Below are 23,596 nucleotides of genomic sequence, written 5' to 3' on the forward strand. Positions count from 1 at the left end.
CCAGCGTACATCGATTTTCTCCTTCGACTTCAAGTACTCGAATCAATCTCGAATTGATGGATAGGAAATAGCGGCTAGGAAATTATTCGCAGTAAATTTAGCAGTCACTTGTATTACATGTTTTAAATTTTTGTAAACAAATTATTTTTCGCATTCTTTATTCGTAACTGATTAAATTTTGCATTGTTTTTTATATTATGTTATATTAAATTAAAAAATAATTATATAGCTACAGGATTATTAAAATTAATGCAGTGTTTTATGAGAAAGACTTAGAAAATTTTAAAATGTAAAAACTGAAAACACTTCTAAATTTTATAAATTTCAAAATTTAACAATTTCTAAAACAAATAGAATGTTAGACTTATACTAAAAAATTAAAAAATTACAACTATAAACTGACCTTCTAATCCTAATACTTCTGTATAGTTACGTCTTAAATAAGAAATATAGAATTGTGTGTTCTATAAAATTTTTTAGGTCAGAGATTTATTTTAATGTGTCTAAAACTACATTTCTATCAATTTTGTTGAAAAATCCCATCCTTAGAAACGTATCCTTTTGACGAGAAATAAAGACGGGTAAGAGTTAGAATAAGACGAATCTGTGTAAGGACGAATGCAAATCCTCGAATTGAATGCCCGGATATACGGGGTGCTGATGATTGCATGCCTTCAACATTCGCACGGCCTCACGGACGCCGGGCATGTTTTATGTTGTCCTGCATAGAATGATGAAGAACACATTTTATGAGTAAATTAATGACCTGGCAAACAGATCTTCATTAGTGTACACGCTAATATATAGTCTATTCTGTTACGTCACCTGGAATTAAGTCTTGGCTTCATATTATGTGTACACAACTTTGATATAATAAGAAAACAAGTATTGAAGATAAGATTAATGTAATTTTCACGCATACACAGATGTGCATACAAATTTCTATTACTTGGTATAGGATCCACAATGATATTTATGACATTTTTAAATGAAATGGCCTTTTCAAGATTATCAGTACTTTTCACCCTTATTTCGAAGCAGCCGGTATATAATTTAATCTTCATAGATATCTAGATTTAATCAGACACTTTTTCCAAGGCAAGGCTTAAATTTCATGGTTTAATTCCTCACGCAAGGACATTTGACGTTCCTCTTCAATCGTTCTCTTATTATTGATTGGCTCGCTCGACCGATGTTCTGCGGGTGCGTAAAATAAGCAAATAGCCGTTGAAACGAGGGTGAAAGCGAGAGAAATTCGCAACTTGTCCTATTGAATCCTTTGTCGCGAATAAGAGCAAATGGAAATCTTTTACATCGCGTCATTGTTCCCGAAAGTGGACGTTAATCAATTTGCATAATCGCCGTTGTGAACAACCTTGGAACAAGCGTGTACTGATTGGAAAAATATAATTTCTCTTTGCCGTAGAAAGTATTCATATCTGCCGGTAATGTAAACTGTGAAAGTAAAATATGCCTAGTCATTATATTGGTTCTATTGTATCCGTTATTATCGAAAAGGAATCGGAGAAGATAAGCTTTTTTCTCGATGAGCCAGAAGCCGATTAGGAAAGAAGAGAAAGATATCATCAGATAGATTTCAAACATTATAATTATCATTAGTTTGATAATATCGAATCGTTTTCCAGTATAGATAGTTGACATTTGCACGAGAACGTACGATATTTATAATAGGCACAACTAGATTTTCATGGACGATATATAATAAATTACTTTCATGAATTTATTTAACTTGTTTCGCCTTGTAAAAGTTTGTGTCACAAACAGGCGGTATAAATTATCTTAATTTAATTTTAGATTTTAAAGACTTTAACATCTGTTTAATAAATTTTAATACGTGCAGTTTGCAATTGTACGTAACGCATAAAGATTATAGGTATTGCGTTCGCAGAACTCGCACAGTATTTTAACTTTACGGTGCCAAATGAATCCATGAAAGTATCTCTGTGGACACTCCGTACGGCTATTCTCACCTATTTAGACCTTCACTCTTTCCTTTCACTGGCACTGCTGCGACTTGTAAAAATTAGCACCAGTCAATGCAAGATTTTCCACGTGCATACATTTGTCATAGACTTTTCGCGAAACGCGACATTTTACGAACGTCCCAAGTATCTCGTGAAATGTCGGCGGAGATGTAATCAGAATCTTCATAAAATGCCACAGGGCAAAATCCATGAAATGTACGCGTTACTATAAGAAGACATTACCGTAATTTTCGCAATGATTGGCTTTTCTGAGAAAACAATTTCGCAAAAAGTTTCTCTCATCTGTTCGCCGGGCGAACAAAATAAACGGCAGTTATCGTGCAACGGCTAATCGGGATTATCCTTGAATTGTAAGATACCTTATAAAGTGTTATAAAAGGTACGGCTTTGCGTAAAACGCATTTTTCGTAGTAAGGAAGTAATTGCTTCGTAGTGAAGAATCGCTTGAGCAACGCCGATCAAAATAAATTTTCATTCGGCAGAAGCTGGCCCGGGAACGCGGGGGGAGTCCTAGAAAAGCGAAATTGCCGTCACGAGCGACACTAATTGATAGCGGGGACAATGAGGTTTTATACCGTCGTCTCGTGCCTTCGGAATCGCTGCAGGTGAAAGCGACCCGCCCGTGAAGCAAAATGCACCTCGCGGCCGTCCCGCTCATCACGCGCCTCTGCCGTGCAATTATCTTAATAATCTGCCGCCGTATCACCGCATTTCCATCGTCGTTCGTGCGTCCTTTCCCTCCGTCCCGCGGTCGCGGCGACGGATATTGTGGCTGCTCAATTTGCAGTGATTTGACTCCGTTTGCTTCTTGCAAAAGGATTACGCGAACGGAGAATGTCTCTCCAGCCGATTTGATTATCGCGCGGCGATATCTCATAATTTGCAACTAGCGAAATAACGCGATAAACGGTGAGCAGATGCCACGGTTAATGTCGTTCCAATTAGTAGATTGTGCGGTTGAGCGGCATTGAAATAATTGCGAATAGTTATAATCAATTTTAATGACGATCAAATTAAAAGTTATGTAAAGCATTTCAATGAGATCAAATTTTGTTTAATTGTAAAATACCACTGACAATTTTGCATTATTGCCAAATAATAATAATTTTAATTATTATACTGAGGCATTACAATGTCGAAGTTTAGAGAGAGAATAGTGTTACGTAAAAATGATAACTGCAATTATATTATGTACATACCAGTTTTAGACATAATACCAATTGAATATTGCATAATACAAGTGCTAACAGCTATCAGTTAAAGTATATGTATTCTACGTAAAACAAGATTGGCGTTACTTGGTCTAAATAAGAAACCAGTCGAATGTGAGAAAATTAAATGTGCGTTATTTAGATATTATTTAGATATTATTTCATTTATTATTACGTAAGTACATATTTAATATCAATTATTTATATTATATTATTATATGTTTTGTACACAGTATCAAACATTTTGTATTTATGTTAGAACCGATACTACTTAAAACTTTGTGTTAAATTTTTAACATGTTCAAATATTAATTTAACATAATGTGATTATTTGAACATTTCGTATCAAATTGACATTTAATATTTCTTAATGTTAAAATAACATGATTTATGAGCGAATAAACAAATAACACAAAAATATTGTAGTTTTTAGACATAAAATCCAAGATAAATGAATGAAATGTACATGTCAGCGTATCATAAATCTTAATTTTACTGAAGAAATGTTTCCATATTTTTGTGTTGATTTTTTATATAATATTTACGTTACTTTCTAACACATATTTATCTTGTGTTAGATTAACAGAAAAATTTGAGTGGATCTCTCGGGACATGCGATGTACGGTGACCATATTTTTTTCGAGAAAATAAAGGACAAAATTTTAAGGGTTTATTCCTAATGTTTCTAAACCATTTTATGGTAGGAATCAAAGCATTTCAAAATTTTCTTGTATTGTATATCAAAATAAAACATTTTGTAATGTTTTAATAATTTTAAACTGGTTTAATTGCATTATAATAAATCTTTTAAATTTCCTTTAAATCCTTGAAATAGGTTCAAAATAACAAAACAAATAAAAACGGATCCAATTTGAATTTTAACTAAATATATAATTATATAAAAAAATTATTTTTATGTATATATTTATATTTTATACATTTTTAACAATAGTATTTATACATTTATATTTTTTAACAATAATAATGAGTTTTTAATGTATTTCTGAAAAAAAATGTATTTGTTTTAAATAATGATGATAATTGTTTAAAAAAATCATGAAATTCTAAACAATTTCATAATTACATTTTGTATAAATGATACCAGCTTCAAGAATGTCAATTTCAAGTTGGGTTTTTTCTCTACTCCAAATATTATTTGTTATTGATAACATTCCCTTAATAGGAGTGTTTGAGTCAGGAAAATATAAATAAAATTCTATATTTTTTGAAACATTTTTTTCTTTCAACAACCTCTAGTTGAAGTAATCGAATAAATTCGCAAAAGTGCCAATAGCAATTCAATGTATCAGAATTAACTTCACTTTTCCTGAGAGAAACTGTGTTCAAATTAAGACTGTAATTTTGTAAATAAAGGACAAAATTGTAATATGAAAGATACAATTTAAAAAAAGAGGACAAAATTAAGTTTTCAAGAAATAAATAAATCTAAGGGACAGTTACTTGAAATAAAGGACGGATGGTCACCGTAGATATATGTTAAATTTAACACAAATTTTCCAATTGTGTAAGAGCGTGTAAAACATTTTGAATTTACTCTTCTCTAACTCCTCCAGCGATTATCTTAAAGCAATGACATTACATATTATTCACAGCATTACACGGCATAACGTCATAATTATCTCGACATGATACAATTCCGCACAGAGTTGTGAAATTCTGCGTGAATTATGCGAAACAATTTACTCAGCGAAAGAACTTCACGTCTTCTTTATCGCGAAGCAGTATTAACGAATGTAATTTTCTTCAGCGATTTACGCTGCTTGATTTTGACGACGCAGCATCGCGAATTGCATGATTAGATTAATTACAGAGCCATGACATCGTAATATCCTCGAAACTCCTTTCCCCGTTTAAACTGGGTTTCCCTTCCTTCGGCACCGAGCAAAATGCAATCGCGTTTTGTGTATTGCACTCAACAACTCTGGCAGTTTGCAAAATGGAGATTCGGAGGGTAGCCTAAAGTTTTAATTAGAAATTGATCTATTTCCGATCAGTTGCCGAGCTCATCCAAGCATTCCGTAAAGTGTGGGAAACTAAAAATGGACAAAAACATCGATATTCAATTTCTGATGTATCGAGAATATTGACGTGTTATCGGTTCGATATTTAGTTCATTTCAGAAAAGTAATATTTCTTATGTAGACATTATTTCATCGTACAGAATCAAACGTTATTGTGCAAGATTAATTTACGTTTTAGGAATTTTTCTCCGTTCGATGTTTATTGATTTTTATGTTACATGATTCATCTATATGACTCATACAACGTTTAAGCAATCTCTTTAATAAGACTTATCATTTTAAACGTAGAACAGAGAAAGAGAAAGCCGCGAGAGAGAAATATGTAAAAGTATGCGTCACGCCGCGCGAAAAAGGTGAATGCAGGAGCTCCGATGGCGGATGAGCAATGAACTTGACCGGAAGTAGGTCAGGGTGAATCTTCTCTGAGCACGGTGACTATTCTCCGCGTGACTTTTGAAGCGTGACAGATCGTTTTGCTGTTCCTCTAATGAATATATATTATATTGATTCTTTGATCAGGCTGGATTTAATTACTTTCTTCTTTTTTTTTATCTCTCACGCAATTCATAAAATAATATGATCTCGAATATCATAAAATTTAAAAATAATTTAGAAAATATATTGGCAAATATATAAAAATATTTTACTCGGAATTTCTCGAATGAAAATAAATATCGAGACGGAAAAGGATGGATATATATTACAACGCTCTCCGCCATTAATCCTGTATTTCCACTTTAAGTATCTTTCGGGTGTGCTTGAATTTAGAACTGTGTCTTTATTATGTCTACCATACAGGGAGAAAATGTCACGGAGAAAAATGATGTATTCTCTATAAATATATTATTTCTGTGATATATTAGGTCATATTATTAAACTGGAGAGTTTGGACACCTGGTATGATGCATAGGGAAATTGCTGCTTTTTTTAGAAACTCGCCCACGTAACTCAGGACAATGGATGAACGTTAAAATTGAAGTACGGTAATTGCGTTAAATGTGATCTCGTTATATTGATAGCGCGAAAGTTTCCGTCGGAATTTCACGGAGATAGCACATGATACAATTCAATCTTCTCGTTATGCAGAGCAGATTTAATGCGGACCTTGCGTAACCGAGTAACAGTCGCGTTTTATGTCAGTTTTCATCTTTCGATGTAACGTGAATTAGGCGATGCGTAACAGTCTAACAGCTTTAGGATCGTTGCGCACGAGAAGCATTGCGACGCAAACAAATCGGCGCTCTCCGCCATCGGGATTTCTGTTTTTAAATAAAAGGAAGAAATGAACTTGGCGTTTAAATTCGCGGGGGAGGACAGCTTTCTCCGCCGGTGTTATTAATGGTGCGCGACGGTCGAGAGTGGTACGCGAGGAGAAATAAAAAAGTTCGTGAAGGATTATCAAATCGGAAGAGACCACAGACAGAATTCCAGATGCGATTCGGTTCGCTATTGTGCATTATGAAATCACTTTCAGTCACGTCGCGATGGCACAGGTAATCGTATGCAATCAGCGCGCGGGGAATATCAATAATCTCACTTACCGAGATGTCTATCAAGGGGTCTATCAAAGAATTTACCTTGATCCTTTCACTTTGACAAATCACTATAACAATTTTTTTTTTTTATGAAATACATCTTTTTAAGTCAGGAGTTTAATCGATAAGATAACTGTTTCACTCTTTTATTGTTGAAAGTATGAAATTATGACATTCCTATTGGCTTTCACATTTAAGAAACATGAAATGAAAATCTCGTTCTCTCTCGTTCTCTCTGCTTCTCTTTCTCGTCTTTCCAACGCCCAAGTAGAATCTACCAGTGTACGCGTGTTTTACGCATATTTTTTCGATGGGATTTTTATGTTGTGTGAAAAACGTTGTACAGTCTCCGCAGTACTTACGATAATAACTTCCACTTACCCACGTAACTCGTGTCGCAACGCTACGAATTAGGAGTTTTCTAGGTCGAAGTATCTCTGAATTCGCCGCGCAGCCTACTTTCAGATGCGCGCACAAATTTGCGGACAACGCCTATCGTATCGAGATCGTATCGATGTAATACGTCAGCGTCTTAACTTTTAACTAGAAAGGGTGCAGCCGCAATCGATTACACGCGGAACCGGCCAGGCAAATCCATTGTTGCGCGAGCGACCTTTAGAACCGATCGGGAGTCCGCCTTTTCCTGCCATGGATTTTCTCACGGATCAAAGTCATTGGTATTATTCCATATGTAATTCGAACTTTCTCTGATTACGTAGGAATATATATATGTAGTAAATGTTTAAAATGTATATTAAACGTATTTAATTTTCTACTTCGTTAGATTTGAATGTGAAGATTGGACACGTATGTTGGGCGTTACCAAAAATATAAAAATGAAATCAATTATTCTGATGCATTATTATATTTGAGTGTCTGTGCGAAAATTTCAGCACAACTCTCTTATTAATTTAAATGTTAGTTACATTATGTTTTGTAATACTTATTTGCAAATTTGATGAGAAAATAGCATTACATATTAAATCAAATTTTTTATATATATTATAAATACAAATAAAACTCTAAATTAAAAAAAAAAGAGAGAAATCTAAGAAGTCTGCAATTTGTGAATTTTGATAACTTATAGTTGATATTGTATAACCAAAACTTCCTTAAACGTTTATCGCGATCGAATCTCATAGTTAAACTGAAACTTAGAAATAAATGAAAACTGCGAACTCTTCTATATCAATAGAATTTGTGTTCTTCTTTTGTGTTATCCACTTTCTCTGGCATAAAAAAATGATAATTATTGTACAAAGAACTGGTTTCCATTTGGTCACGCGGCACCATAGCTTAAAAATTAATTATTACGTATAGCAACTGTGTCACTGAAAGAAAGCAGGGCGCACATTTTATGACAGTAAACAAATTTTTATCGCGTTTCGATTTTCTTTTTATAAATCAGTGGGCTTGCATTTTCAAACATATTTATTAATTTCTGTAGTTTGATAATATGAATTTTTAATGGAGGGAGAAATAAAGAGAGATGTAATAGAGAAATATAATAGAAAGAAATCAAGACAGAATATTCTTTTTTAAAATCCAAAAATTTGTCAAATAATTATTTAAAAACTATTAGCATATTTTATTATCGACTCTCCACGAAATCGTAGCGTATTGTATCGTCTGTGAGTTCAAACTTTTCAAGAATGAGGAAATGAGCATTTCGCGAAATGTGGATTTGCTCTGGTCAACGTATGACGCTTCTCGTCATGATTACTAAATGTAATACCGCAGAGATTATACAGCGTGAATGTTGCGTAGTCAACCTGCTACACGAAGAGTAACCGCTTCGCGTTGCATCACCCATAAGGAAGTACAGCTGTAATCTGTAAAATTGTAACATTTCCAATTGCGAAAACTTTTACAATGACTCTCGTGTACAGTTTATTTCACCCTCTCCCAACTCTTCCCGGCTATCGGCAGTCAACGTTCGAAATTATCGGCCTCGCAGGAAATCCGTAACAAAGTGTTAACGTCGTCCGACGCGGCAATAGATTCCATGAGAAAAGCAATGTTTGCGAAATAGCGAAAATAATTAACGGTCGACGAGAGGTCAGGTTGGATGCTCTAAAAATAAACTTTTGACGGTGAAATTTGTTTTAGCCGCTTGGCTATTATTGTTTGTTCATTACAGTCGCTCGCGCGTCGTCCGAAATGCAATATTTATTAAGGCCACGGTCAAAGAGGAAAGTCTTCTAATTGTTTCCGTGAGAAGTTCTCAAGCGCCCGTTGTCGATTCGATCACGTTACGTTAATGTAGGCAGTCCACCCGTGCGGCAAAGTGTGTACGCGATAAATATGAATAACTGTGAGAGGAGAGAGTTGGGGAATCTTACTTTCACATTCGGATGTCTGACCGCTCCGGTCCAGGATCCGCATTTCAATGCGGTGGAACGTATTTTTTACGACTTCTTCCCATAATTTTGTAAAATTTAAGAAACCACGCTTCTAGTTGGAATGTAAAATAGGGCAATATCTCTGCCGTAGTGAACCATAAAAAGTACTTTAAACTTGCACAAGACGATTCCACCGACTGTCTTTAATTTTTTAGATAATAATTTATTTCAGAATTCATCTCTCGAATATATATTGCATTTCAGATTACTTCATTAAAAATTTTATATTATGGGTTTTGTTTAATCTGCACTAAACTGCATTGGAGCAATGTGATCAGTTATATAAAAGGGATGTAGAAATAAAGGGAAAGAAATGTAAGAAAGAGATTAAGAGTAGTGAATAAGCGATTATCTTTTTACCGATAATTATTAACTCTTTTCAAGTCCTTTTTAACTTTCTTTTTAATTTATGTAAATTGAAGCGTATGTAGGTTAATCACGCTACTATCATCTCGAAGCTTTTCATTTAATTATCAAGTTAATTATTAAGAACTGTGTTCCATCATTTCCGTTCATATTTCTATCATTTAATGTTTTAATGCAGCGTTCTCGCTTTCCTAATAGGATTTGATTTATGAATTTAACAACTAGATGCGTAGGCCGGAATGGTTTTTGCGTTTTGTTTATTTATCTTTTTTAATTAGAGACACGATTCATTGACTTGGACCGCTGAAATTTTCACGCGGACACTCCACTGGAAAGTTACGCTGTGTAACGGTTATAGCCGGTTCATCCAGTTTACGCGATTCTGCCTGACGGATCCAGATCGAGTATATGTATCGAGACAAATGGCGAGCCTTTCTACATGATCACCTGTCTCCATTTTCTCAAACTCAATGGTTCTCGAAACTTTCATCGAGAGCAATCATCATTTTATTTTAACGCGTGCAATCGATAAACTTTAATCTCGTACGCTTGTTATTATTAATATTTTATTTCTAATGTTGTACAACTTGACAGCTGAAACAAATAAAACGAAAATCGTACGTTCCTGGCTTGAAATTTTTTATTAAAGATAAGATAATGCAAATAAAATAAACAGTACATTTACGTAGTATATAGGAACGATATAGTTTAATTATATATTATATATTAAAAAGGATTATATATATTGGATGTACATTAACATAATTTCAACTGTGTAAAAGTCGTACAACAAAAATCTTTGCAATATTCTATAAATTGCTTATAACCAAATACGATTGCACTGACAGAAAAAAAAGATTCTGGAAAATTTATTTGTGTGGTATATAAATTTATTTTACTGAAATAAAGTTTTATTAAATATAGCGAAATAAAATTTTATTTTTAATAAATAAATCTATTAATAAGAAAGTGAGAGATGTTTTATAGAAACGTGTATTTTATCGTTATAGTAAAATATTTTTATAACCAATGAATATATCGAAGAAAAAGATCACAAGTAACATTTGCTTGATAATATTTTAACTTTTTCCTCCGTGTGTTAATAATAAATATAATAATTTTACTGAGAAGCTAAAACAAAGACTAAAACTATTAAACTCGTAGAAAGATGTTAGTTTACTTTTAGAAATAAAGAATTTTAGAATTTATTAGAAAACATATAATGCATAAAAAGGTGGAAATATTGTTTGTGCATGTTATGTATGTCGGGCCAATGAACGCTTAAAATCTTTAACGATACTCGTTTTACGAGAAAGTGGTAAGCGGCGTATTTATTGATCCACTGATGCTTGGTCATCCATACTCTCGCGTTGAGGACCCAAATCCGACCGGTCAAACGTGGCCTCGACTTTCACCTTCGTACAAGGTCTAGGTCGTCGTTTATGATTATTCTTAGTTTTATGGCTAACCGGTCTTTCTTTGTTTTGTCGACCTTGAGAAGCAATAATTTTATATAAGTAAGAAAAAAAATATCTCTTGAAATCAAGAAAATTCAATTTGTTTGATTTTCGTAGGAAACTCTTCAATTATATCCTTACAGAAATTCATGAAATCGAAGAGAGAAGTAAGGAGCTTAAATTGCAAACATTTTCATGAGTATTTTACTTGGTAAATATAAATCACATAAGTTAAGAGATTTTATATCTTTAATCTACATTACTTTAATCTATCTATTTCACTTTAATCGTTTTACTTTTTTTATACACGATTACTTTCGCATCACGTCGAGCATGACATGTGATTAACGGCGTGGCGCCGCGTTCGAAAAAGAATTACCACGGCCCAGCACATTCCGGTAAAAGCTTCTGAATTTTGTTTTAGTCGACGGGCGCGGTTTTACTTTCACCGTTTCGAGCCGGAGGCATTCTTCGACGGTGGTGCGTGTACCCTTTCTTGTCTCTCTTTCTTCAGCGACGGCTGTATGAAAAGTAAACCGCGTTTGACGTATCGGGGCCGTAAAAAGGATATAAGGTGACGGAACTACGAAATAATGCGTAAGCAATCGTCAAGGATATCGCGGCGTTTCCTACTTGTGTAATCTTTACGTGGGTTGAAAAAAATCTTACGAGTGTAACATACACGCATGACGTGTAACTTACGTAGCGTAATGCGTTAATAATACGTTAATGAGACAGAATGAAAAGTGCACATTCGAATTATTCGCAAGTGTGTGCAACCGCATGCGAAACGAGCACGGTTTCTTTGTTCACGAACAGTACGAACATTAAACGTTTCATCGCGAAATGGAGAAGAACTAAAGACAGTGTCTTGCGCAATGTGAAACCATCTAAAATATTCTTCTTAATTATTGAACAATTTCTTTCAAACTTAATTTTGCAAATATGCCATTTAAAATGGATGATTCGTTATATTGTCATAGTTCTATTGCAGAAATAGAAATCTTACATGAAAATTAATTGGGCGAACAATTATTAATATTAAAAAATGTATCGACGGATATACATAAAATGTTTATTGATGTATTAGAAATTATTCTCAAGTCTGTATTCAGCTAAATTTTTAGATATTTCAGCAATATCATTATTTCCTTGTACACAAGCTATAATCAAACAACGTGCAAGATTGCAGACCGGAAATTCTTACCAACCTCTCACTTTTCTTGAACCGTAAATTTTCCACTTTTATATTTAACTTGTAGAGTGTATGGGCGGGAAACCTTTTTCTGACAATATATTAGATATTCCCGTAATTTTATCGTTGCCAGGGCCTTGAAATGACTGTTAGCGCGTGAGAGGAAGCAAATTTAAAGGGAAGGTACACGAAGAGAACTGCAGAGTGGATATTAAAAGCTTTGTTTATTTCTTAATTTCTTTTATCCCTTTTCATATTATGAATATAATAACGATTCTTATCACGCTTTGTCGTAAGTATATCTTATCATCGGAACATCGAGAACGTTGGTCGAGAACACCGGAGCGAACTCGATCGACTCTACGTCTGTTTTCCGCTCTGTGCCGAGTTCCAATTGTGATGCAACGAGTCTCGTGTCGATCGAGTTCTTCCGGAAAGCTCAAACGCAACCTTCCACCTCGATACGCACTACCCTCACTGTATTACATCGATCAAATCACATTTGCATTTTTTATCTAAATTCCTTAAGTGTCTCTCTCTTTTTTTTCTTTCTCTCATCGATTAGGAAGTAGACAAACGTGTGCGGAGCGTTTCGACTGACCTTAGCGATCTATCTGCGGCCAGCATAATTCAGAAAAACGTACGCGACCATCATAAATGTTCGCGATTCTCCCGTATCTTCCCCTTAACGACTAAACACCCGAATGAAGATCGAAATAACACACGAAGAAACTGGAGCATGCAAATTCGAACGTGCGCGTGTGTGCGTATGTATATGTGCGTGTGTATGTGTGTGTGTGTTTGTGTACGTGTGTATAATAGGCGTGTTTGTTGCGTGTCTATAAGTTGTTCTCTAAAAAGATGTATCGATAATACGAATGTGTCCCTGAGACACATCCGTTTTCGAAAGATTTTTTTCTAGAATAAAAGAGAGTAAATTAAATAGGATTATTTCTTCTCAAACTGTCTCATATAAAGCTATACTTTTAGAGATCACATGTTACAAAGCTGTATAAAAATTATTATTTCATACAATTATTATAAATCTTTTCACAGCTTCAATATAGAGTACATCACCGTGACTTTTTTTTAATATAGAATCTACACTACGTTTTTTTGAAGGATATAAGACAGTTTGGAAATAAGCTCTTTAATTTGAAACTTGAAGAATTGACAGTTAAAAATTTACTAATTCAGGTGCAGCTAAATCTTTCTTCAAACGTTTGAAAATTAAAGAATCGTCTAGATCTGATATGGTAATTCAAAGTAGCGATAAGTAAGACATATTATAGATTACATCTTTGCTAAAAATGAAAATTTTCAGACCTTCGGTTTTTTTTTCAAGAATAGTGCTTTACCGTTGGTCTATAAGGCATATGTGTACGCTTGTGTTGCTCGTATTGCAGCTAATGTATTTTCGAAAACAATGAGATATTAAAATGGAAAGCGAATATAGATTGTATCGGTCGCGGAAAGAGGATAGAATCTTTCTGTGGAAGTACAAAATTGGAAGAGTAGAAAAGGACTAGGAGTAGTTACAAAACGAGCTTAAAACTTGTGAAATGTCCACCGTACATTCGCAACGATATTGTTTTAATATTGACGCTCCGTTTCAGCACAGGTACCGTTTTTTGATAATTAAAACATTTTATATTCTTTATAGAAGTAGTCTTTTGACACGAATTTAGACAACTAATCTGAGTAAAGTGTATATATTAGGGTAAAATTGGTATATAAATTAATTTATGAAAATATATCGCATTCTTTTATACGATCAAAATATGCGAAATGGTATCTCCATTCAAGGTTTAAAGTGAGACTACTTGGCAGGAATATATAATGCTATTTAAGCTGCAGCTAAATTTTTAATTAAGTTTTAGTTTTTATTAAGGAAGCATTTGCGCGAACAAGCTGGATTTTTTTTAGAATTGAATTTTTTATTCGATTCCAAACTACTTTCCCTTCATTATGCCGTAGATAAAATAAAATGTGTTTTGCGCAATGGCATAGTTTTTCAATTGTAAAAGAGATCATTTTTACAAGTCAATATGGAAATATGGTCTTAAAATTATATTCCTTTTTATAATTTGTATGATCGAAAATATAACAAGAAAGAATATTAAATTTTTAATTTCCAACGATAATTAATTTCGAATAAAGACACTTGGAATAATTTTAAATGCAAATAACGGAATATAAATGAGCGTCGTAATTAAAAATCATATAAATATCGATTGAGATTGAACAGATCGGGAAGCCCCAGAAATATAAGTGCAAGCTTGATAAATAATTCAGGGTATCGTGAGGATGTTAACGATTCGCTATTCGTAAATATAAGTTCGTTGACTAGAGATGATGTAAAGTTTTGTAATAATATATATGTAACGTATTCGTTTTAACTCGCCCCTTAGGCCTTTGATAACAAAAAAAGTAACGCGCTGTGTGTACAGATCCCATAATCATCGGGTATCCTATAACCGCAGTTTTTCTTTAATTTATTTGGAGATTTTTCCTTAGCGAGAATATCGAAGAGAAACTAGTACTTTATAGCACGTTTGCAATCTTTAATATTGGATATGTTGAAACTTTAAATAAAAATTCTGTTTCGTTATTTATCTCTTGACTTTTTGAGAAACTGAGGGAGAAATATATTTTTCTATCTCAAAGTTTGTTCAATCAGAGCTTTTCTCAATAATTAATTGTTCAAGAAACTGTAAGTAGAATCGATCATTTATTCGATAGGAAAAATCGGTTTTAAAGTGGCCAAGGAATTTATGAGAATAATCGACGGTTGTGGCATACCCTGATGTATGTTATGTAACTTACGTGTATATACGTGTACATGTGTGTCGAATAAATGCGCCCCGTGTTGTGCTCCATAACGAGAGTCTCAAATGTCGTGCCGGAAGAATCATCGAGGCGCTTATATAGCATGAGAATGAGTAAATTGAAGATAAAAGACTCGGAAAAAGACGTATGCACGGTATGTAACGACTATAATATAGTATATAAGTAGAAAAGCGAAAAATGGATCAGCGATATTACCCTCTCTTTCATTCTCTCACACGTTCTTCACACTTTCTCAATCTCTCTCTCTCTCTCTCTCTCTCTCTCTCTCTCTCTCTCTCTCTCGCAAACCGGCCACGAATTGGTAAAATTGCGACTAGAAATAAATATTCACGCACTATTCGCCTTCCCGAGCAAATGCATTTGCACAACGTGTCTGCGGTCGCCGAGGCGACATTTCGTCGCGGAGAAATTCGCCGCACGCACATATCTATTAATTAACACGCTGTTCCACACGCGAGTCGTTTAAATACGATGTATTCCAGACTCCGAATGTTTTCAATCATAACTTTCTCTGTCTACGTATGGAAATCATCATTTGTCATATCTTTACAATTTACAATATTGCAAAATTTTATAGTTAAAATTTCAATTTACAACTAAATTTTAAATGAAGGTTTTAATGAAATGTATTTGAATTGATTGAAGGTAATCTTGTCAAATGATTTCTCTGAAACGTAGCTCGCAAAATATTCCTTTTTATAACCATTAGTTATTACATATGATGTGCCAATTTTATCGAGGAAAATTTTATTTTTTTTTGATAAAAGAATTGATCGAGAAATTTATAATGAAAGAAACGTTCGGAGTAATCTGTATTCTGTATGTTCTCGTATTGTTGCGAGATATTCATAATTTTCGAGACTTGGAATTGCGATATTTCTACTTGTACATATATTTGTATTCATTAATATAAGTTTAGATATGCAATGTCATTGTATATTGTTCATAAACATGTTTCAAAATTTTATAATGGAATTAGTTTACAGTCTCATTATAATCCATTATAATCCAACATAATGTGCTATAACTTGTCAAAATAACTTTGAAATTTTCACTTATTATTTGAATAATTAACGATAATCCTTGTCTAGATAAATAATTAAAAATATCGTTTTCTAAATAAAGTCAAATCTTACATACGAAAATAAGTCACAGTCCGTAAAATAACGAAGAGATAAGATAAAAGTATAATAATCGTCTTAAATTTACATCTCTGAAAAACTGAACTTTAACACACATTTGCCAGTGAAATATTCTCTATTTTTAAAAAACATAAATTCAAGATAATTTGCAAATAATCTGCCAAGTAGAATTGCACTGTAAACTGCTGGTGTTTTACGACGTATTATAATGCGACAGGTGTTCGTATGTTTCTACTTCAGTTGTTTCGTATGTTTCTACTATGGTTTTATCAAATGTTTTAAATTGCACGACTGAACGACGTAAAAGTATTAACATAAGAACGAAATAAATGCGCGCCGAACAGAAGAAACGTTATAGCAACGACGTTTGCATAACCGCATGTTGAAAAGGCATGTTAAAGTCGCTAATTGTAGCAGCAGTACATTGAACTTGTTTCTCCGCGCGATAAGAAAATTGCCGCGCACAGATTTGCATGTTTTTCAACGTTATTAAACCACGTGTGTTTGCAAGTACAAAACGTCATTGTAAAATACACGCGTCGTAATCTGGATAAATTCCGGCTGAAAAGGCAACTGGCTTTTCTCGCAACAACGATTTCTTTTTCCCCCACACAGAAATGCCGCCGTAAAGTAATCTCGCATTCTTCGTCTTTTTCTATCTCGTTCTAATCACGGGTAAAACTGTGCGTTGGAGTGAAAACTTAAATAACGTCAGACGCTTTAGAAGGGAGCCATCGCACGCAACGTATGTAAGCACGCCTAATACGATTTTACAAAACCGCATGCGCGAATGTATTGAGTTTAAGCGCGGAAGTTTCGCTGTGCATTTCTTTTTCTAAATAAGCTCCTTTGTATCTCTATAAAATTATTACTTACAAATGCCGCAACACACTTCCTTCGTTTCAATAGCTTTAGTGGACATTTCATGGAGTCCCCGCAAATTATTTTTTTTTAAAAAAGCTACCTTTTACTATCTATCAAAGAAAGCGCGACAGAACGTCCGAATTTTAACTTAAAATCAACTGTAATAATCCCCCTCGCGAAGTCCAGTTACGCGTGATTCCTGCGGGAACTCTAGGATAACTGTATCCTGGAAAATTTCTTTTACTGGCTCTTACGTCTCTCTATCCCTCATAATAATATCTAATAGCTAACTAACAACACCGATGGACGAAACAATTGACGAGCGTTCCCCTAAGAGAAATGTCATCGCATTTTGTTTAAATATCTATCTTCATTGATTTATCAATTATTATTTCTAAGAACACACGTTCCTTGCCCTCTTTGATATGCTCGAAACGTGGCTCTCACTTTTAACATGGAATACTTTCAAACTTGCCTGTGCTTCTTTTTATCTCTATCCCCCCTTCCCCCCCCCCTTTCTCTGTCTGCCACTTGGGAGATCGTCTTAAAGAAATTATCGCATTCTTCTTATCTGAATCATATGACCAGAAAAGAAGTTATTCTTTATTCGATTTGCTGTCGAATTTGAAGATTGGTTCCTCCTTAGCTGTTTGCAATCCTTTAATCCATCGTTCTTGCTTTTTTGTACGCTTAAATTATTCAAATAACAAGTCTTTAAAATGCCTATTCTTATTTTTTCTTATTTTTATACTTTTTTGAAATTTTTAAATGTCTCTAAATTTATATCTTGAATTTTTATAGACTCATCTATAGAAATATTGTACACAACTATGCAGTTTGTCAAAAATGATTATATAAAAAAAATAATACGGAAGTAATCGAAACATTATGCAAACTTCTTTACTGATCATGCTTTTACATTCATCACATATCGTCAGCAGAGATTCAGACAATGGAAGCGTTTACTATCGTGCGTTTACTTTCAAAAAAATTAAATTCGATACACTTTTATTCACAATTTATTCAATGGATGAGAAGAAAAGTATCAATTGTCGTACATTAAAAAAAAAATAACAATAAAGTTTGCAAGTTACTGCGGAAAAGAAACGACATGATCATATCATTCATTGTATAAGTAATGACAATGGCAATTTGTCATTTTAATATATAATATACGTTATATACATTTTCAATGCATTCGTCGTTATATATAATTTTATATCTCACGTAATATCTAATATATGTTCCAATATGTAATTGCACCTTTTTATTTAATGACGTGATACACTCCAAGGCATATCACGTGATCATTTACCGTTTGTTTATACCACAATGCTTAATACTTCATCATGCGCGCGATTAAAGTCTCTTCTTCTCATCATCACGTAACGAGCGTATACCTAAAGTAAATTCAATTTTGGTATACTCTTTCGGCGTTAATATTTTTCGTTAGCCATTATTTTTACATTTTCACTTTTTTTTTCTTCCTCTGTCTCTCTTTCCTTCGAGGCACACCACGTGCGATTACCTTCGCTAACGACTGACGTTAGAGTCGAGGTTCTCACGACCGAGGGAGGGTACAAAATGAACGAATATTCAGTCTATGTCAATCACATCCGTATTTTCCGCTGATCCCTTTCGCTGTCGCAATTTCCGGCGCAGCAGGACCGATTTAAGGATACTGGACGACCTTGGACCCGCGACATCCGGCCGCGGGAAATTCTGCTACGCCGCCTTGTGCCTCTTTCTCTGCTCTCTTCTCGTCACGTTCGAACTGGGACTGCCTCTCTCGCAATCCGCCGTCGGCACAGGTTTTAGTTCTCTGTAAAAGTATATTACACGCGTTGAAGGATTCCTTTGCGCTCTTTCGTAAATTCGTAAGTGTCTAGCGATGCAAGTAGATACCGCGAAGATTATATGAAGTTTCGCTGATATGGCAATTTCTGAGAAAGACTGCCGCTTAAAAAAATCGCATTATTGATATATTTGGTAGTATATTCCAGACAGACATATATATTTTTCGCCTTTTTCTTAGAGGTAACACTATAGGAAATTATTTGATTTTCCAAACACTTGTAAACATTCAGATTAATATTAAAGATCAAATTTATTTTTTCAAAAAAGTGCAGATTTAATTAATTTAAAATTTATGCATATGTGAATGTTGCGCATATTTGATATCTATTATGTTTAGAAATGTTAAGAATTTGTGTTCTTAATGTGCAAATTGTTTATGTAAAAGTGCAACAAAATTCTTTTTGTAACTTTTTAAACTGAATTTATTATATTAATATTTTTTAAAACAATTTTAAAACAATTTTTATTCAAAAGTTTCTTTACTTTATATTCTGCGAGCCTTATAAAATTTGGTTTTCTAACTACAGTGAAATATGTACATACATCGAGATTGATGGTTTTCGACTTACTGCTTATCAAACTCAGAGATGTTAAAATATAAAATTGTTATTCAGTTTAAATTTATAATTTATAATATATTTTTAATAATCAAACGAAAAATGCCAAACCATGTTACACTCGAGTTTCTCGAAATACTTTCACAGACGTTTTATATCTATAAGTGAAAAAATGCGATTAATTTTCGCAGATGATGATGCGCGCATTAATACGATACGTATTACATTTATCGTTAGTTGCTCACCTATAATTAAGCAATTCTTCGTCGTCAGGCACTCTGGATATAAGATCGAGGAGCTCGTTGTTGGGCACGGAGTGAGGCCTGAGGATTTTCCTAGAGAACTTATTGACTCCCCAGGCGAGAATTAAATACCGGACCGGAATAAAATAGAGCACGACCGCCCCGGCGATCGTTAGAAGCATCGCCAAGTAGCTTAAATAGGGGATTGTGAAGTTGAAGAGATTCTTCACCCTCTCGCAAAGACTAGCTAGGTAACCAATTGAATTCTGAACTGTTTGCGTCACCTCTTGAATCGCTTGTAAACGCTCTTTCAGACTTTTCTTCTCCTCCTGAAAAATCATTTATATGTTAGATGAAGCAATGAGGAAATATATGGAATTTCTCAAACGTTACGTAAATAGGTACATATTAAAAAAAAATATCGATTTCTAAAATGTTATTTAGATAATAAAAAATTAAACAAAACCAGTAAATTACACAAATGAGCAGAGAAGCTAATTACGGTCAAGGCTGTATCTAATATTTTAATATTTCATATGCAAATTTTAAATATATTTTTAGTTTTATAAACGGACTTGAAACGCAATCGTAAATTGGAGCTAAAAATAATATTATAAACTAAATTGATCGTCAATTTGAATAATGGCGCTACAAGCAGCTTAGAATAGTGTATAAAGAATTTATTGCGACAGCTATTACTCCAGCCAAGGTTGTTATTTTAAGCTTTCTTAACTCTTTAACTTCTAGTCCCTCGAATATTTAATAAAAGTAAGCATCGGAAAAGAGATGCCCGAATTTCAAAATTATTGTAGAAAAGAGATGATCACAGAAATAGAATTAAACATAAAAAGATTAATACAAAATGCAAAGTAAAAAGACAAGGGTGAAAATTTAGAAGAATCAATATTGATAAAAACTGACCTAGAAACACATCTCTCAGATGGTTAATGATATAAAATATTTATTATTTTGTCTTCGATTATTGAATTTTATACGACATATATCTAAAAGTTTTTGCGTCTTATCTAAATATTGTTATACGATACGGATGTATCATTAAATATTCATGACGGAACTATACCGTTGTTTGTAAAGATAACATCTTTATCCGAGCTATTGTGATTCATAGAGCGTAACGAGATGCATAGAGCAGTGAACGGCGGGGCTTAATTCTGAACACTTCGGCTTATTTCTAACACAAGGGAAATTAATCTACGTTAATTAATAGGTCGAAGGTTATAGCGTTAAATTTATTGGCTGGAACGCGGTATAAGGTGCGCAAGTGAGAATTTGCCATATATTTATCATAAGATCTTTTATAAATCCAATAAGGATGCTCTCTTTAGCCACATTAACGAATCGATGCAAAAAGGTTTTGTAGTATTAAATAATTATGGTACTTTTACATGTTTTTTTTAAGTTTTTTTTTTATGGAAAATTCCGCAGTTTGCGATACGATTAAATTAAGTATTTTATACTTATTTGGATATGTAAGAGACTCACTTTATCTTTGTCGTCTTCGTCATCGTCGTCATCCCCCGGCGTCGGCGGACAATCGTCGGACCCGATCTCGGCGTGATCTTGAAACTGGGTAGTTGCGTAAATTAGAGGTGCACCCGTCACCACAGCGACCTGCCCGCAAACCCAATGACTGAACCCGTACTTCTCGCCGCTAAGCTAATAGGTAGCAAAGAAATTCGACATGCAGCATTGCGAGTAAAGAAACGAAGCAGAAGTAATTTGAGCTTGGAGGATATCAGAGGGCCATATCAAAATTTATAAAGTCTAATGAAAATGTATAAAGATTATAAATATAAATATATATATATATATATATATATATATATATATATATATATATATATATATATTTATAATCTTTATACATTTTTATTACACTTTATAAATATGGCATGTTTGTGTACACACACACACACACACACACACACACACACACACACACACACACACACACACACACACACACACACACACACACACACACACATACACACACACACACACACACACACACACACACACACACACACACAAACATGCCATATTTTATTTCATGTATAAAGTATTAAAGAATGAATTAAAGTTGGAGACTTAGTTTGGAGTTAATTATTAATTCTACGTTTTGGATAGATCTATTAAAATACGATAACTCTATAAATTTTGCTTTTAATATTTTTTAATTCTAGAAGTTTGTTTATCTTTTTTGAGAAACTTTTATTTACGAAAAATATTTGTTTATACGAAAGAAATATATGTGTTTCCCCCCCAAAAAACATTATTAAAATATATAGAAGTGTTTATATCCAAACTCGAATTAGCTAAGTACAAAACATAGAAAAATGAAGCGTGACGAACATGCACAGCATTTATTTGGTCTCAATGATGAATTATTTTATAAAAATGAAAAGAAAATTGTAAGAATAAATTTTTTTCTACGAAATATGGGACATTTTACATATATGAAGTCCTGAAATAAAGCTGTTAGACCATAGCACGTAAATATTTGTATGAAAAGTATATGCATTATTACCAGGTGATGATACCAACGCTCTTATTATCGTACATATTTATGGTCGATGGGTCAACGGGAGGCAATAGAGGGAGCGAAGAATAAAGACTAAAGAATCAAAAATAGACTTTGAATTAAAGAACAGTAAGCGTTTCATAGCATAGCAATTAATAAATGGAATAATCCCAGAACGACATGCTAGCGATAAATCAAGTTTTAATCCACTGTACAAGAAATCGAAGACATCGAGGGCTTTTTATTCTGCAGCTTCAAAAATGCATCGCATGTAAGCATGCAAAACTCAATATCAAAGTTTTAAAGATCAGTGATTTAATTTTTTATTTTTTAATATGATGGCATTTTTTTTTTTTAATGCCATTATATTAATTTAAAATATAGACATATGAAAAAGAGAATGCAGGATTAAAACCTCAATAAAACCAATAACAAAAGTGACGTACCAGATAATACTTCAGAAGAATCAATAATGCCACGCCCGGTATCATGTACGGCTCGAAGTAGTAACATCCAAGAATAAAAATCACCAGAGCGAGGATGCTTCTCATCTTGCTTTCCCATTCAAAGCAGCTCCTAACCGTGGGATAAAGCGAAAAATAGTATTATAAACAGTAGCAGCGATACTAAGTGTGGAATCTATTTTAGTTCTATTCAAGATTCTTCTTGCTAGACAGCACGAAATAGAAAATTCTTTAGACTATTTTTTGATGGGACGCTTATCTAAATTAAAGAAAGCCTAATTAATTTGCTTAATTTTGATTCTAAATTCTTAATTTATAAGGAAATATGTATTTTTTTTTTAAACTGTAATGTGTATCATAATTTTCGCTATTAATGGAGTGTTAAATATGTTCCATAATTGTTCAAGGCTTTACATTACATAAGACTGAAAAGAGGAAAGTTTATATCTTCGATAACTTGAATAAAAGTTAAAGTCACACTCACTGTATGTATTTTCCTAAGTCGATGAATATTACGATGATTGCCTTGAGCCTAAGAACATTTCGCAGAAAGACTTGTCTTTTGAATTTTACTTCCGGCTCCATGTACTTCTTTTCCTTCGGATTAAGCGTTCGAACGCACGCCCTGAATATGTTCCATACGACAGTCATTTCCAAAAGAATCTGGGCGCAGTTGCCCTTCGCGCGGCCTCTCAGTTTCTTGTCTTTCAACGCGTACCATCGTTTCTCGCCGTTACGAATTTTTAGCAACGGTATCGCTACCTTCCCCAGGAATTCCACCTTGTGATCGCGATCTTCATCGTACACCGTCACCTCCAGGACGGAATTGATGTCCTTTACGTTACTGTAGAAACAAAGAAA

The 23,596-nt window shown here is 33.6% G+C and overlaps 2 protein-coding genes across 19 annotated transcripts in view; one reads left to right on the forward strand and one right to left on the reverse strand.

The window, feature by feature from the left end:
• LOC105200665 (PRKC apoptosis WT1 regulator protein) overlaps positions 1-23,596 on the forward strand; it is a 103,808-nt gene that overhangs the window by 42,614 nt on the left and 37,598 nt on the right. The window lies entirely within an intron of this gene.
• The window catches only part of LOC105200621 (multiple C2 and transmembrane domain-containing protein), a 34,532-nt gene continuing 23,355 nt past the window's right edge, over positions 12,420-23,596 (reverse strand). For 7 of the 11 annotated variants that reach the window (XM_026132557.2, XM_026132555.2, XM_026132556.2 and 4 more), the window contains 5 exons: positions 23,220-23,579; positions 22,718-22,847; positions 21,230-21,403; positions 19,730-20,055; positions 12,420-18,892 (listed from right to left, as the gene is read on the reverse strand). In XM_026132557.2, coding sequence (XP_025988342.1) covers positions 18,796-18,892; positions 19,730-20,055; positions 21,230-21,403; positions 22,718-22,847; positions 23,220-23,579 — 1,087 coding nt within the window. In that variant the 3' untranslated portion in view covers positions 12,420-18,795. Of the gene's footprint in view, positions 18,893-19,158; positions 19,643-19,729; positions 20,056-21,229; positions 21,404-22,277; positions 22,365-22,717; positions 22,848-23,219; positions 23,580-23,596 lie in introns of those variants that run through there. The other 4 variants (XM_011168278.3, XM_011168272.3, XM_039455016.1 and 1 more) reach the window with 4 other exon arrangements.

The sequence above is a fragment of the Solenopsis invicta genome, chromosome 11, assembly GCF_016802725.1.
Source record: "Solenopsis invicta isolate M01_SB chromosome 11, UNIL_Sinv_3.0, whole genome shotgun sequence".
Lineage (NCBI taxonomy): Eukaryota > Metazoa > Arthropoda > Insecta > Hymenoptera > Formicidae > Solenopsis > Solenopsis invicta.